The 15,139-nt window shown below is 36.7% G+C and overlaps 1 protein-coding gene across 1 annotated transcript in view; it reads right to left on the bottom strand.

Annotated features, from left to right (window-relative positions):
• The window catches only part of CFAP47 (cilia and flagella associated protein 47), a 495,620-nt gene that overhangs the window by 420,662 nt on the left and 59,819 nt on the right, over positions 1 to 15,139 (bottom strand). The window contains exons 14-17 of the mRNA XM_045873173.1: positions 8,650 to 8,866; positions 8,108 to 8,349; positions 3,314 to 3,444; positions 459 to 581 (exon numbers count right to left, since the gene is read on the bottom strand). Coding sequence (XP_045729129.1) covers positions 459 to 581; positions 3,314 to 3,444; positions 8,108 to 8,349; positions 8,650 to 8,866 — 713 coding nt within the window. The remainder of the gene's footprint in view (positions 1 to 458; positions 582 to 3,313; positions 3,445 to 8,107; positions 8,350 to 8,649; positions 8,867 to 15,139) is intronic.

Genomic DNA, 15,139 nt, shown 5'->3' with positions numbered 1-15,139 from the left:
CCTGTAATTTAAATCAGGGGCAACAACTATAGAGTATCTTTACAAGGATCTTGCTCTAGGCCCCAGTTTCTACCATAACAGTCCTGATGACAGAGTGAAAATGAGAAGAAGAGAAGTATGTCATTAAATATGAGTTGTAATAGCAACAATGGATGTTTTTGACAGTGCTCTCTTTTCCAAATTATCTTTTTTTCAATAAGACAAAATGACAGGAAGAAAAAAAGAGGTAAGAAGAGGAAAGCCTAAGGGCGGAAGAAAGGAGAAATGATTTTTGTGGGAAATTAAAAGGACAAAGTAGATGAAGTGTACTTAGATAAGTCTCACATGAAATATCTAAATATTAGCATTAGTTAATTTATAAAGACTAAAGTATTAACAGCACAGTGATCATGGCAAAAAAAATTAATTCAAATTATAATGTGATCTGATCCAAACAAGATTCCAAGATTCTACATTACCTTGAAATAAGCATGGTTTTGTCCTACGTTGTGAAGAATGGCTTTCCTCCAAGTTGTTAAACCTTGAGGACTATTACTGAAGAGGATCCTTGGCTCCAAAAATATGACCTTGGTGTGACCAAGCTAATAATAAGAGGAAAAGAGAGAAGATACAATAGAAATAATATTCTTTTAGCCCCTTCCAAATGACTAAAATTTTTTCAGCCTCATGGAAATTTCTAAAACATGAAGGGTTATCAGATGTTATGTTGTACTTAAAATAAAGGAAAATAGAATGGAATATCTAAAATGTACTCCTAAACCGAGGAAGGCAAGGGGAATAAGACAATTCTACGGAAGAAGTAAATCCAGGACAGAGAATCATGTAGGAGATCTTAGAGATCATCTGTCCAACTATGTACAGGGTGTTACTGTGTGCTATGCAAAAGGAAAGAGTTCAAGAGTCCCCCAGCATGTGAAATAATGTGCCAAATGAGATTATCTAGGCATGTTTTTACTATTAGTCTTCTAATGCTTAATATGCTGATAAGGCACACTGTGCGTACCTCAGAATGGGGAGGTGGTTCACTATGATTCACCGAGTTGCTTAGGTGCTTATCTTCCTCCTTATCCCCACACAAATCACTTCACAGAACTACTGTATCATGGAACAGTTTTTTGAAAATGCTGACATTATCCACCTCTCCCATTTCACAGGAAAGCAAACAAAAGCCAAGGGGAACTAGAACCCAAGTTTTCCGATTCCTTATACAGTACTCTTTACACCAGACCCTGCTGTCTTTATCTATGATAAATTATTTATTGTCTTGGGAAGTTTTAATATACCCTTATAATTATCTGAAGAACATGACTTGGGTAATTGGAACAATAAATTTCTAAACAAAGCTAACAGATGACGAAATGGTCAAGAAAGTCCTTCATAAATTAATGACAAACATTAAATGAACATTGTATTTAATCATTTCATGTTCCTCCAGCTTTACTTTTGTAAGAGAAACACTTCACAGTTCATTAACCTAAAGGACCTCAAAAATTTCCCATAAAATAATCCAATTCATTATTCTGATATCTTGGACTTTAATTCTTAACCAATCTTAGTGTAGGGAAAACAGAAAGTAAATTTGATCTGAGGGTAACAGCAAAGATGGTGGAGGCAAACATATATAGATATAAATTCTACCTAGGGCATTTAGTGCGTGTGTGAACTTGTATTAGTTAATCACTCACTCTAATCCTCCATTTCTTCACCCATCAACTGAGTTATTAGTACAGCTTTACAGAGTTGGTATAAGGATTAAATTAGATAATACATGAATAGCATTTAGCATCCCGCCTTACATACAGTAATTAATGATACTTATTATTAATGCAGTCTAAATTACTAAATTGCTCATCTTCTGCCTGTTAGAAACAAATACATATGGTGTGAGTATGTGGTCAAATTTATATTACTAACTTTGACAAACACAGTTATGTAAGTAACAGCTAAAGAACTGTGTGCATATGTTCACCAAAATAGAGGTATAAGAATGTTAAGAGAAGCACTATTATAGTAGCTAAGAATCTGAAACAATCCAAATCCCCATCAGCTGTGTAATGGAAAAATGATGGTATAGTCACACAATGGAATACTACTCAGGAATGAGAATGAATACTCTGTCACCACATGTATCAGAATAGACAAAGCCCACAAACCTAATGATGAACAAAAGAAGCCAGACATAAAAGAGAACATATGCTTTGGTTACATTTATATAAAGTTTAAAACCAAAATTAATCTATGCCCTTAGAAGTAAGGATACTGATAACTCTGGGAGAGACACAGAGGGACTGGAAGTGTGGATGGGGAGGGTGGTTCTTTTGCGATGCTAGTCATATTCTGCTTCTTGATCTGGTTGATCTGAGTGTGAGTTACAAAGATGCTATCAGTCTATAAAGACTGAATGATACAGAAGCCACAGTATGTATCCTTTGAATGTATCGTATACTTCAATAGAAATTTTTAAAAAGAATAGCAAGTAATTTAAATGTAGGAAAAGCAGCAGGGTCCAGCTTATTTCAAGTCTGGAGCAGAGGAATGAACCTACTGATTTTCTGACTGTACTTGCCATCATTAAAGTGGATGAATCTCTTCTCTCTTAAGGCTATGAGCTCCTTCATAGCTAAAATATTTACAAGCATGATCATGGCCTGGAGATAGAGATGAGATTCAGTAAAACAGCACTGGCTTGAGTTAAATTACTGAGAATGCTGGGAAGAAAATTTCGTACACAAGTAAAGAGGATTCTTGCTGATTACGAAGCATGAAGTTAAGGCCTTCTGGGCTCTACCACAAAAGGAAAGTTAAAATTACATGTTGCAGCTTTAGCTTTACTCATTTTTATTATACGAAGTATATTCTATAAAATTAGAATTTTCCGTATCTCCTTGCTATGTAAATTATGTGGTCCATTTCATACTGAATTATTAATTACCACTAGAATTCTAACAATGCAATATAATAGGACAAAAATACAATTTTCTCTATTTTCTTTAGTTTCTGTTAATGAAATCATTTAATTTCAAGTGGCCCCCATGGTACTGTATGTTTATAGAGGCTCTAATGACAATCTAGTATTGTTGGCACAACAATCTTGGATTTGTGAATTAATTCTAGGTAACACAACACATTTTTTTTAGCAGTCTTCATTTATGGTAGAGAAGTGGGACCAAGAAGATGGTAATTCAGTTAACTAAATATTGCAAGCAAAATCAGTTTTACTAACATAGGATATATACTCAACTATACACACACATATATACCCAACCAATTTAGAGTCCTCAAAATAAAAATCATATCCAAAGGAAATCATTACATGTGCAACACATTTTAGTGTCAGCGTGTTTCCTTCATTGACATGAAGAACAAATTCTCCCCTTTCTGGAGAACTGAAACCTGGCAGCCATGTTACTTCACATTCCAATGAAGAGTATGGTTCAACCGTGCCTACAGAGAATTTAGAAAAAACAGACATTGACCACATTTTAATTATATTCATTTTAATATCCAAAATAAGAGGTGGCATAAATATATAATTACATTATCTAACAAATTATTTAAACTCAAAATATACGGAAATGCTGCATGAGAGATTATGAGTATAGACCTATAGAGTTCGATTAAAATCTAAAATGCATACTTTATTTTCCAATTTTATTAGGCAGATCAAAATATTTGACAAAAAGAATGCCGATATTTAGCAAAATGTCCCCTTCATATGCTTCCCAACACTGAAATAGTTATGTTAATACACTCATTCGGTTTTCAGAGGAAGGAATTACAATTACCAGAGGCTTTATTGTTTTTAAATTTGTTCACATCCCTAGAGATATCACCTCTGATGTAGCTATTAGTAATTAACAGATTTCTATAATTCAAATGTGTTGAGAACCCAGGAGGTATCAGGCACATTTGGTATGAGCTGCTTCATCTGTTTAAATTCATCATTTCCTTTGGAGTAAGAAAATAATACTTGATGGAAAGAATGACTTAGAAATTCTATTTATCTTAGGCCATCAGAAGTCCACAGATCGGTACTCCATGGCTGCCTTAGCAGGCTGATGATGCCTTCACAGAGCAATGATCCCTCTAGCTTCCTATACTACTGTTCTTTACTATGTGGCTTTCCTCCATGTAGAAAGGTGTCATAGTGTCGTGGTTAAAAAAGCACAAATTCTAGGGTCGGAACCCCTGGTCCAATTTCAGCTCTGCCATTTACTACCTGAGACCTTGGACAATTTACTTAACATATGTCACACAGCCTCCTTAGACATAAACGGGGATAACAGTTCTATGTAACTCAGAGAATTGTAGTAGGGATTAAAGAAGCTAATACATGAAGAAGTACTTCAAACAGTGCCTGGTACGAAGGAAGATGGAGCTAAAAGAAACTTCTGTCCATACCTCATTAGCAAGAAAAGCTGGGGAAAAGAGATTTCTAGATATGAACGTTGCTCCCCCAACAAAATGAGGGTCCCTTGGAAAAGGGAATGGGTATCAGATATGGGCTTAGCAATATCTATTACAATAGGATATGGATATGAACAAATTATTATAGATGACATAACAAATACACAGTGGGAGGTGGGGGGAGCCTAAATTAGCCCAAGAAAGTGGAGGAAACTTCATTATAAGAAGATGGCATTTGAATTGTGAAAAATGAGCAGAAGCTGCAGGAGGACAAAGCCTGGGGGAATATAAAAGTGAAGTGACCACGCTGGAAGAGAGTGGTGTGTCAAAAAGGCTGATTGGAACTTTGACAAAGTAGGTCCTGACGCGATCTATAAAGATTGGCAGGTACTAGACATGGTCAAGGGTGTCTTACTGGAAGACAGTGAGAGTGAACTGCTTGAAGACAAGTGTGAGGATTGAGCAGACTCGAGAGTTCAGTAAGATTAAAGACAACATGGATAAAAACACAAGCACAAACATGAACAGTACCTAATGAAAAAGTCAAATTAGAAGCCCAATTCTATCTTAGGAAATATCAATTCCACTCTTACACTCATCCCCCTACAATATCCAGGACCCAAACCCAAATCCAAAATACATCACACCTCAGAGAGAAAGCACAATCACAACATAAAATTTAATTTAGAACTATTCACTTTAGTTTACAAAGATATAGACAGTGACAGGATTAAACGCATTATTCAGGATGTAAAACCAATATAGCAAAAGGGATATAAGAAAAATAACATAAGAAAAAGTTATTTTCTGTTTTAACAAAGAGGCAAAAAAATTAATTATTATATGAACATTCAGAGCAATAAAAGGAAGATGACATAAGAAAAACCCATGTATATAATATAAATTATGCACACTTTCTTCAATGCTATATGAAATAGATTTGAGTACTTTATTATTTGTGTTTTAAAAAATTCAAAAGTACTTAAAGCCTAACGGTATTACTCAAAAACATTGTATTTGGAATTAAATGTCTGTGTTTTGTGCTTTGAAAAATGTAGCAGATGTTATGAACCACCAAAGAAACTGAAACACTAAAATCACCCCTGTAAAAATAAGAATTCTCACAATTACAAGAAGCATAACCAGTGTTCTAGTTCATAATATTATAACTCCACTTCTCTTTTGTCAAGTCAAGCATCATCACTACATTTCCAAGGCAGGCAAAAGGGGAAAGTCCTACCCATTCAGCCCTGGTTAGGATGGAGAAATACAAGGAAAAGAGCCAAGCACTGTACTTTCCAGACACGCTCGATGCCTTATCATGTGCTTAATCAAACCTATAAAGAATACAGATAATATAACTACCACAATGTGATGACTGTTCAGAATCTCTGAAATGTGCAGAAATATTTTCTCTCCCTTCCCTGATTATTCACTCAGTTTTTCTCTAGTACCGAGGCAGGACTCAGCCTTACCAGTATTAATAACAAAAAAAAAGAGCCTGGTAAAATGAATCTGCCAGATATTGATGGAAGTATAACTTGGATGCTTAATAAATGATAATCTGGGATTTGTTAAATCAATACATGTTAATAAAAAGATTAAATATGGTTATATCAATGACTTCCAACCCTAATGAAGGTACAGTACTACTTTACCACCGTATAGATCCACAAATATATCCATACTAAAATTAAGTGAATTTAAATTAATACTGAAGCTGGTCTGTAACACTCCCTGTTACAAACACCGGTAGACTTACATAAAAATCATGATTTGGAAATGACCGATACTCACAAGAATATAGACCTATGGCAAGATTTCTACAAACCAGTACTTCTCTATGATCTGAAATATAGTCTATTTAGATCCCAAATGATGAATATTCCTAAATTAGAAATAAAGAGGGAAGAAGGGGAAGGAAGAAGGGAAGAGTGTGGGGAAGGAAGGAGGGAAGGAAAAACAGAGAGAAGTAAGCAAGGCACAAGAAATTGATAGTAGGGATGGCTGGCTAGATGCATGTGAGGCTATTCCCACTCTGAGGACATTTTCAGGGAAAAAAGAAGTCCAAACAGAATTAGCAAATTTTCATAACCAAATAGCTCTCTATTTCTTTGACAACTACTCTTTGCCAGTCTTTATGGAAGGACTTTTCCATACATTTAATCTTTATGAGATATATTAGTCTCTCCATTTTACAAATAAGGGAACTAGTGTTATAGAGTACTTTTCTCAAGATCACAAACCTAGCAAGAAGCTAAGACTAGTTTTGAAATCAGGTTTATCTAACGCCAAAGTTTGTTTTACTTCCCATTCATGCAGAAATAGATTTTAGCTGATTATAAAACACCACATGAGACACTGCCGATACAAAAATCCAGATCCTTCCAGCTAGCTGAAAAGGGATAACATGTACATAAAATGAAGATACTATATAGATCATTCAACTTTTTTCTTTTTTAAAGACAGAGAACGCATGCAAGCAGGAGCAGGGGGTGGGGGGCGGAGGAGGGACAAAGGGAGAGGGAGACAATGTCACGCAGGCTCCACACTCAGCAAGGAGTCCGATGCGGGGCTCAATCTCATGACCCTGAGATCAAGACCCAAGCCAAAATCAAGAGTGAGACACCTAACCCACTGTGCCACCCAGGTGCCCCTTCATCATTCAACTTCTAACTTGCCATCTTATTTCTTTAAACGATAGCTTCTGTCCTCGTGAGGTCCTCACAGCACATCACAATGATGTCTGCTGAATTTGACAGGCTACTGGGTTAACACTTTAGCAGTTACCAGGGCTCAGTTTTGTGGCAGGCACATCATGTGGAATTATAGATTCTGGGGAATGGCTAAAGAAGGTTAACAGGACACTTAACAAATATATGGAACCACCAAAAACAGTTAATCGGAGAATATTTTCTATTAATTAAAAAATTACTTGTTTAAATGACAGTTTTAAGTTTTTAATTTTATTAACTGGATTTTATTACCTGTATTAAATATTGATTATAAAGAATTGGTGGATGCTTCTAAAATGATTCACAATCTAACAAAATAGAAGTCATTCTGAATCATATCTTATCACTGTTATCAAACTAAAACTAAACAAAACAATACTGTGTTCATCAGTATCTGTGAAGATTTATTTTGTCAACTTGGCCATACCTGGCCAAGCTATGGTACCCAGTTGGTTGGTCAGTCTAGATATTGCTGTAAAGGTATTTTTCAGATGTGATGAACATTTAAATCAGTAGACTTTGAGTAAAGATTACCTTCCATAATGTAAAAGGGTCTCATCCAATAAATTGAAGGGCTAAAGAGAAAAAACTGAAGTCCTTTTGGATTCAAGACTGCAACATCAATTCCTTCCTGGGTCTCCAGCCTGCCAGCCTACTGGAGTGCCCAAACAACTGTATGAACCAATTCCTTAAAATCCATCTCCTCCCTCCCTCTTTCCCTCTCTCCCTTTCCCTCTCTCTATGTATTTCCTATTGCTTCTATTCCTTTGGAGAACCCTAATACAGGATCCATATTTTCAAATCAAATTTACATATTTATGTATGTAAATATAAATGCCCCAATGACCATGTCTGATTTGCTTCAATTTTTAGCACCATTATACATTTCATACTCAATAAATGATTACTGCCTGAGCACATTAATAAATGAGTGTCTAAATCAAACAAATAGAACAAACTATTACCTTTAGCTGGACAGATGGAAAATGCCATTCCTCTTTTTGTGGTTACTGGTTGCCATTCAAATTTGGCAAAATAATTCTGATGATTATACAACCCAACTGTCCCCATAAAACACGTTTTCATGGAGTAGCCTTGTGGTCTCAATACTAGCTCATTAGAAGAGAGCTCAAGCTTTACTGGCATGACAACTGCCATCACTAGGATATGGCCACCAGGTATATTGTTCACTGTAAAGGTGAAAGACCTGTAACACAGCAAAAGCTGTCAAACTTAACTGAAAATAGCTATTTGCAGGTACAGAATTCAGTTACAAATAAAAATGCAATATTATTGATTAACACCCACAATTAGTAAGCAATACATCAAAATATTTATGGCAGGCTACCACTGAAATATCAAACTACAAATCTACAAATTGATGTACATATAGTTTCTATGTTTGAGGACCAAACGTAACATATTCTACAATTACAAAGTCAAAAAAATACATATTCTACAAAGGGACACTGATTCTAGCATATAGAAATTCAAAAATAAATCCTACTTCCAAAATTTTCCAATGGTGGGAGATTCAAATACCATTGAAATATAAGTACTAGCTGTAGGTGGAATCACATATGAAAATTGGTTGGTTTTTTGAAGTTCTTCCAAATTAATATCTAACTGGATCAAAATATGCATAGGTAGCATATTAATAACATGCAGTAGACGAGTATTTGTGGAGTTCACACAAACATCACCAAAGTTAAGGACAGAGGGCCCTGAAAAAATGAAAAATGATTAAGTTTAGTGTTGGCAAACGTATTCAGTAATTTTAAGTTTCCATACTATATTTTCACCAATTAATTTATAAAAAATGGTACTCAGAAAAATATTTCTTGTAATATCAGAAGTTATTAACTAAGATTTTTATTAAAATGCCCATAATTTGGTGTTTGGAGATTATTGGCTAAAATTCAATATAAATATATCCTAATTATATGGGAAATGATATTGAAAAATTATTAGTACTCATAACTCATTTTAGTACACTAATTTGCATACTTCAACACCTCTCCACTTCCATCAATACATTTATGTTCATTTACCCAGAACTTACAGAAATTGGTAATTTTCCCATTGCTCAGTACTTAAGTTTTCCCTTTTATTTTTTTTAAGATTTATTTATTTACTTTAGAGAGAGAGAGCATGAGTGAGGGGAGTTTTAAGATTTCCCTTCTAAATGACAGAAGTTTTTATATCATACAATTTTAATAATTATAGGTCTTCTACATCTTTTAACAGCTTGATTTAATAGTAACTGATATACAATAAGCTGTACATGTTTAAAGTGTAGAATTTCCTAAATGTTGACATACGTATACACCTATGAAACCATCACCACAAGGAAGAGAGTGAACATCCATCACTCCAAAGTTCTCTTGTGCCCCTTTATATTCTCTCCTTCCCATCATCCTCAGTACTCCCCCTTCCCAGACCCCCACTCAAATGCTTTATATCACAGTAGATCAGTTCACATGTTCTAGAGTTTTTTAAGAGTGGAATAATGTAACATGTGCAGTTTGGCTCTGATTTCTTTCGCTCTACACATTCCCTGGAGATTCATTCAAGTTGTGTCAGGTGTCAGTAGTCCATTCTTTTGTATTACAAAGTGGTAGTCCATTACAGGTGAATGTCTCTTCACTTGTTAAATGAAACTTGGATTGCTTCTAGGTACTGGCTACTACAATTAAAGCTGCTAAAATATTTGTGCACAAATATTTGTTTGAACACATGATTTCATTTCTTTCAGACAAATATCTAGGAGTGGAATGCATGGATCATATGGTAAATGCATGTATAAATGTATAAGAAACTGCCTGTTTTCAAGTGGTTGTGTAATTTCCCAATTCACTGGCAATGTATAAGAGTCCCAGGTCCCTCACATCCTTGGCAACAATTGAAATGGTGAGTTTCTGGTTTGTTCATTTTGTTTTGTTTTGTTTAACTTCAGCCATTTTAAGAGATTTACAGTAGTATCTCGTTGTGGTTTTATTCTGTTTCCCTAACAACTAACAACATTGTGCATCTTTCTATGTGCTTATTTCTCATGTGTATATCCTTGTTGATGAAGTATCTGTTCAAATCCCTTTGCCCATTTTTTAATTGGGTCATTTGTTTTCCTAATATTGAGTCTCAAAAGTTTTTGTTTTTGTTTTTGTTTTTGTTTTTAAGATTTTATTTATTTATATGAGAGAGAGAGAATGAGAGAGAGAGAGCACATGAGAGGGGGGAGGGTCAGAGGGAGAAGCAGACCCCCGGCTGAGCAAGGAGCCTGATATGGGACTCGATCCCGGGACTCCAGGATCATGACCTGAGCCGAAGGCAGTGGTTTAACCAACTGAGCCACCCAGGCACCCGAGTCTCAAAAGTTTTATACACATTATGGTTGCAATTCTTTCATGAGATACATAATTTGCAAATATTTTCTATCAGTCTATTCTTGTTTCTCTGTGCTAATGTCTTCCAGCCCCTTACAAAAGAGAAATAGCAATATATTCAAGAAGTATAGCAGATTTTAGAGTAATACTTCTCTTCCATATTTCAAAAAATTTATTTCTAGACAAAATTAAGTAAACACAATCCACTGTACTCCTCTGCTAATTACAAATTAAAATGTTGACAAAAATCTATGAAATAAACATCAGAAACTTCGGAAAAGCCACGAGGAAATGGATTGTCTAGGAATTTTAGGAATAGAGAGATAAACCTGTAGTGAATTTTCCTGGGTTATCATCGTGGCCTGGGCATTAGAGTAGCCTGCAGCCCATTCTCTCCACCAAAAGAACTGGGAAGAGGGTGGCCCTCTGGGGCCAAACCCTTTTAACTATACCTGCCCTATTCCAGGCAAACATCATGAAAGAAGTTGATCCCCTCAACACTAGGTTCTCAGAAGACTGGAGTAGAGCCCTGTCAATGATCCCTACCCTGCAGTAAGATGAAGAGAGACATCATTCCTTCCCTTCTCCACTAAAGAGGAAGTCCCTGTGGAGTTGCTGGGGTTGAGCCCTGTCAACCATATCTGCCCTGCATGAAGGCTGACAGAGGCAGTGCCCCTGTCCCTCTGGACCATGTGCCTAAGAGACTGTAGGGTAGAGTCCTATTGACTACCAGCACCCGGCACTAAGAGGAACAGGAGTAACATCCCTCCCCTCCACTTGGCACTGCAGTATATGAAATAAAGGCCTGCGGACCAAGGCTGCCCTGTATTAGACAAATGTCAGCAAACAGATGCTGCCCCTACCTCCCTACTATCACAGTGGCCACTCCACACCTCACTAAACAAAAGCAGGCAAATAACTGACACCCCTCCCCCCCCACCTAAAAAGTAGGGGGAGGGACACAGAGAGGTGGGAGTTAGCCAAGGACCTATTTTTAAATATGTGAATGAAGCTGTGGTCATATGTTGAACAGCCCATGTGTGAAATCTATCAGAACCAACACAGCAAATGGATTAAGAACAGAACTACAGGGGCGCCTGGGTGGCTCAGTTGGTTAAGCGACTGCCTTCGGCTCAGGTCATGATCTCAGGGTCCTGGGATCAAGCCCCACATCGGGCTCCCTGCTCGGCGGGAAGCCTGCTTCTCCCTTTCCCCCACTCCCCCTGCTTGTGTACTCAATCTCTCTCTCTGTCAAATAAATAAATAAAATCTTTAAAAAAAAAAGAACAGAACTACAATGTGAAATAATGCCTGGGTTTCATATAGTCTTCTGGGGAGCATACAAAAAGGGAAAACCAGCATAGTACCACAAACGCTTTGAAAATTAAATTGACACTTGTTACCCAGCACACAAATGTGGACTACAATGTATATTCCAGAGCTAAATGGATCATCTGCATCCTAAAATAGATTATTTAAATAGTAAACAAAGTCTCATAATATAGTACTCAAAATGCCCAAGGTATAAACCAAAATTACTCATCATACCAAGACTGAGATGACAGAGATGATCAAATTGCTTGACAAAAGTTTTAAAGAAGCTATTATAAAAATGACCAAATAAGCAATGATGAATACTCTTGAAATAAGTAGAAAAACAGTTTCAGCAAAGAAAGAGAATATCCAAAGAAGAACTAAATAGAAACTCTAAGATTAAAAAATACAGGAAGTAAAATAGAAACCTCTTGAGTATGCCCTTTAACAGAATGGGAGGACAGAAGAAAAAGCTGGTGAACCTGAAGAAATATCAACAGAATTTATCCAATCTGACAAACAAAAAGAAAACAGATTGAAAAAAATTAAGAGTCTCAGAGACCCATGGAACAAAAGCAAAAGGTCTAAAAATCATGTAAGTGGAGCCCCAGAATGAGAAAGTAAAAGATGGAGGGGACTGGGAAAATATTTGGGAAAAAATGACAGCTGAAAAATGCCCAAATGTAGCAAAAAAAAAAAAAGTAAAATTTCACATTCTAGAAGCTCAGTGAAACCCAAACAGAACAAATCCAAAGAAAGCCATGCCCAGACTTTTGAAAACTTTTTAAACTTTTGAGATAAACTTGAAAGTAAAAACAAAGAATCTTGAATAACATTCCATAGTCTTGATATAACAACATTTATATCAAATGTAAATGACACAAATGCACCAATTAAAAAACAAAGATTGTCAGAATGGATGAAAAAGTACTACATGCTGCCCACAGGAAACTTACTTCAAATACAATGACATAGGTAAGTCAAAAGTAGAAACAAGTAAAAAGATAAACAATGCAAAGGCTAAACAAAAGAAAGCTTTGGTAGCTAGATCAATATCAGACAAACTACATTTCAGAACAAAGAAAATTACCAGGGACAAAGAGGGACATTACATAATGATAAAAGGGACCATGAAGGCATAACAGTCTTAAATGTGTATGTACCAAACAAGGGAGCTTCAAAATATGTGAAGCAAAACAGACAGAATTAAAAGGAGAAATAATAAAATCTATAATCACAGTTTGGGATGTCAATCACCTTTGTCAATAACTGACAGACTGTCTAGACAAAAAAGCAGTAAGGATTTAGTAGAAATAAATACCTTTAACTAACTGGGATATAATTGACGTTTAAAGAACACTCCATCCAACAATAGCAGAATACTTCTTTTCAAGTCACATGAACCTTCAACAAAAGGGACCACATCCAGGATCACCCTTAACAAATCTTGAAAAATTTAAAAGAATTGAATACATACATGTGTGTACTTTGACCAAATGGAATCAAACTAGAAAACCATAGCAGAAAGAAAACCAAAAAATCTTGGAATTTAAGCAACACACTTCTAAATAACTGATGAGCCAAAGAGAGTATTTCAAGGAAAATTAGATAACACAGTTGACCCTTGAACAATAGGGGTTTCAACTGCATGGGTCCACTTATATGCACCTCCACCCCAATAAACATGTATTTTATATTAATCACCAAATAACTAGAAGCAAAGGGAAGGCTGAGGAAAGATGCAGAGAAAGCTGGAACAGCAAGGCTTTTGCCTGATCCAGACACTCCTCACAAAGGAATTGGCTCTGGGGAGGGATTCTCGCCAAAGCAGCAGAGCCCTTCACTAGTGGGAGTTGAACAAGGACCACTGAATGATAACCCACCTTCCACCCCTGGATCAAGGGGTGTGGGAGAACATGGATGTGTGTGGGGGGGGGAGGCAGGTCAGAATAGCCCCCGGGAGAAGCCCAAAGTGGACAATGGAGAGGGGCACTGTACATGGTGCTGAAAGTGCTTCCAGGTGGGGAGTTCATACTGTCAGGTAACTGGCTGCTCAACACTTGCCAGCATTTCCTGAAAGCAGAAACTGTGTTAGAACCCCATAAGAGGGGTCAGATAAAGCAAGTGACCTACAGAAGTGGATAAAGGTGATCGGCCTCTCCTGGTTCTCTGAATTCCCCCAGATTCCACTTGGAAGGAGGCTTCCCACATTCCTGGGTAGAGGAACAAGAAGCAGGTGTCACTCCAGGATCCAGCTTTGCGAACTTTGGGTGGGGACAAGGAGATGTGGGGTGCTTTATTCTACTACTCTACTGTACAGTAAATGTATTTTCTTATGATTTTCTTTTTTTTTTTAAGATTTTATTTATTCATTTGAGAGAGAGAGCACGCATGAGCAGTGGGGAGTTGCAGAGGGAGAGGGAGAAGCAGGCTCCCTGCTGAGCAGGGAGCTCCACATGGAGCTCCATCCCAGGACCCTGGGATCATGACCTGAGCCAAAGACAGACACTTAACTGATTGAGCCACTCAGGGGCCCCCTGATTTTCTTAGTAACATTTTCTTTTCTCTAGTTTACTTTATTTAAGAATACAGTATATAGCACATATAACATACAAACTATGTGTTAATCAACTGTTTATCTTATCAGTAAGGCTTCCAATCAATAGTAGGTAGTTAACTTCTGGGGGAGTCAAAAGTTATACACAGATTTTCAAACACATGGTGTGTGTGTGGGGGGGTGGTTTGGCATCACTAACCACGTTGTTCAGAGGTCAACTGTATACTGAGCTAAAAGAAAATGAAAATATTTAAGAATATGTTAAGATATAGCTAAAGTACTGTTTAGTGAGAAATGCATAGCACTAAATGATTATATTAGAAAAAAAAAAAAGGGTAGAGGCGCCTGGGTGGCTCAGTCGGTTAAGCCTCTGCCTTTGGCTCAGGTCATGATCCCAGGGCCTGGGATCGAGCCCCGCATCAGGTTCCCTGCTCAGTGGGGAACCTGCTTCTCCCTCTCTTCCCCACTATGCGCTTTCTCACTATCTCTGTCACTCTCTCTCAAATAAATAAATAAAATATTTAAAAGGAAAAAAAAGAAGGGTATAAATCAATAATTTAAGCTTCTACCTCAAGAAATTAGAAAAAAAAAAGAGCAATCCAAAGCAAATAGGAGGAAATGACAAATATAAGAAGTCATTAAAATTAAAAACAGAAAAACTATGGAGAAAATCAATGAAACCAAACGCTGGTTCTTTGAAATGACCAATAAAGTTGATAAACCTCCCCTGAGACTGAGAAAGG

This window comes from Mirounga angustirostris, unplaced genomic scaffold, assembly GCF_029215605.1.
Source record: "Mirounga angustirostris isolate CCGP_5_RB_7025 unplaced genomic scaffold, mMirAng1.0.hap1 SCAF_11, whole genome shotgun sequence".
Lineage (NCBI taxonomy): Eukaryota > Metazoa > Chordata > Mammalia > Carnivora > Phocidae > Mirounga > Mirounga angustirostris.
The sequence above is the reverse complement of the archived record's forward strand: the minus strand, read 5'-3'. Positions and strand labels throughout refer to the sequence as shown.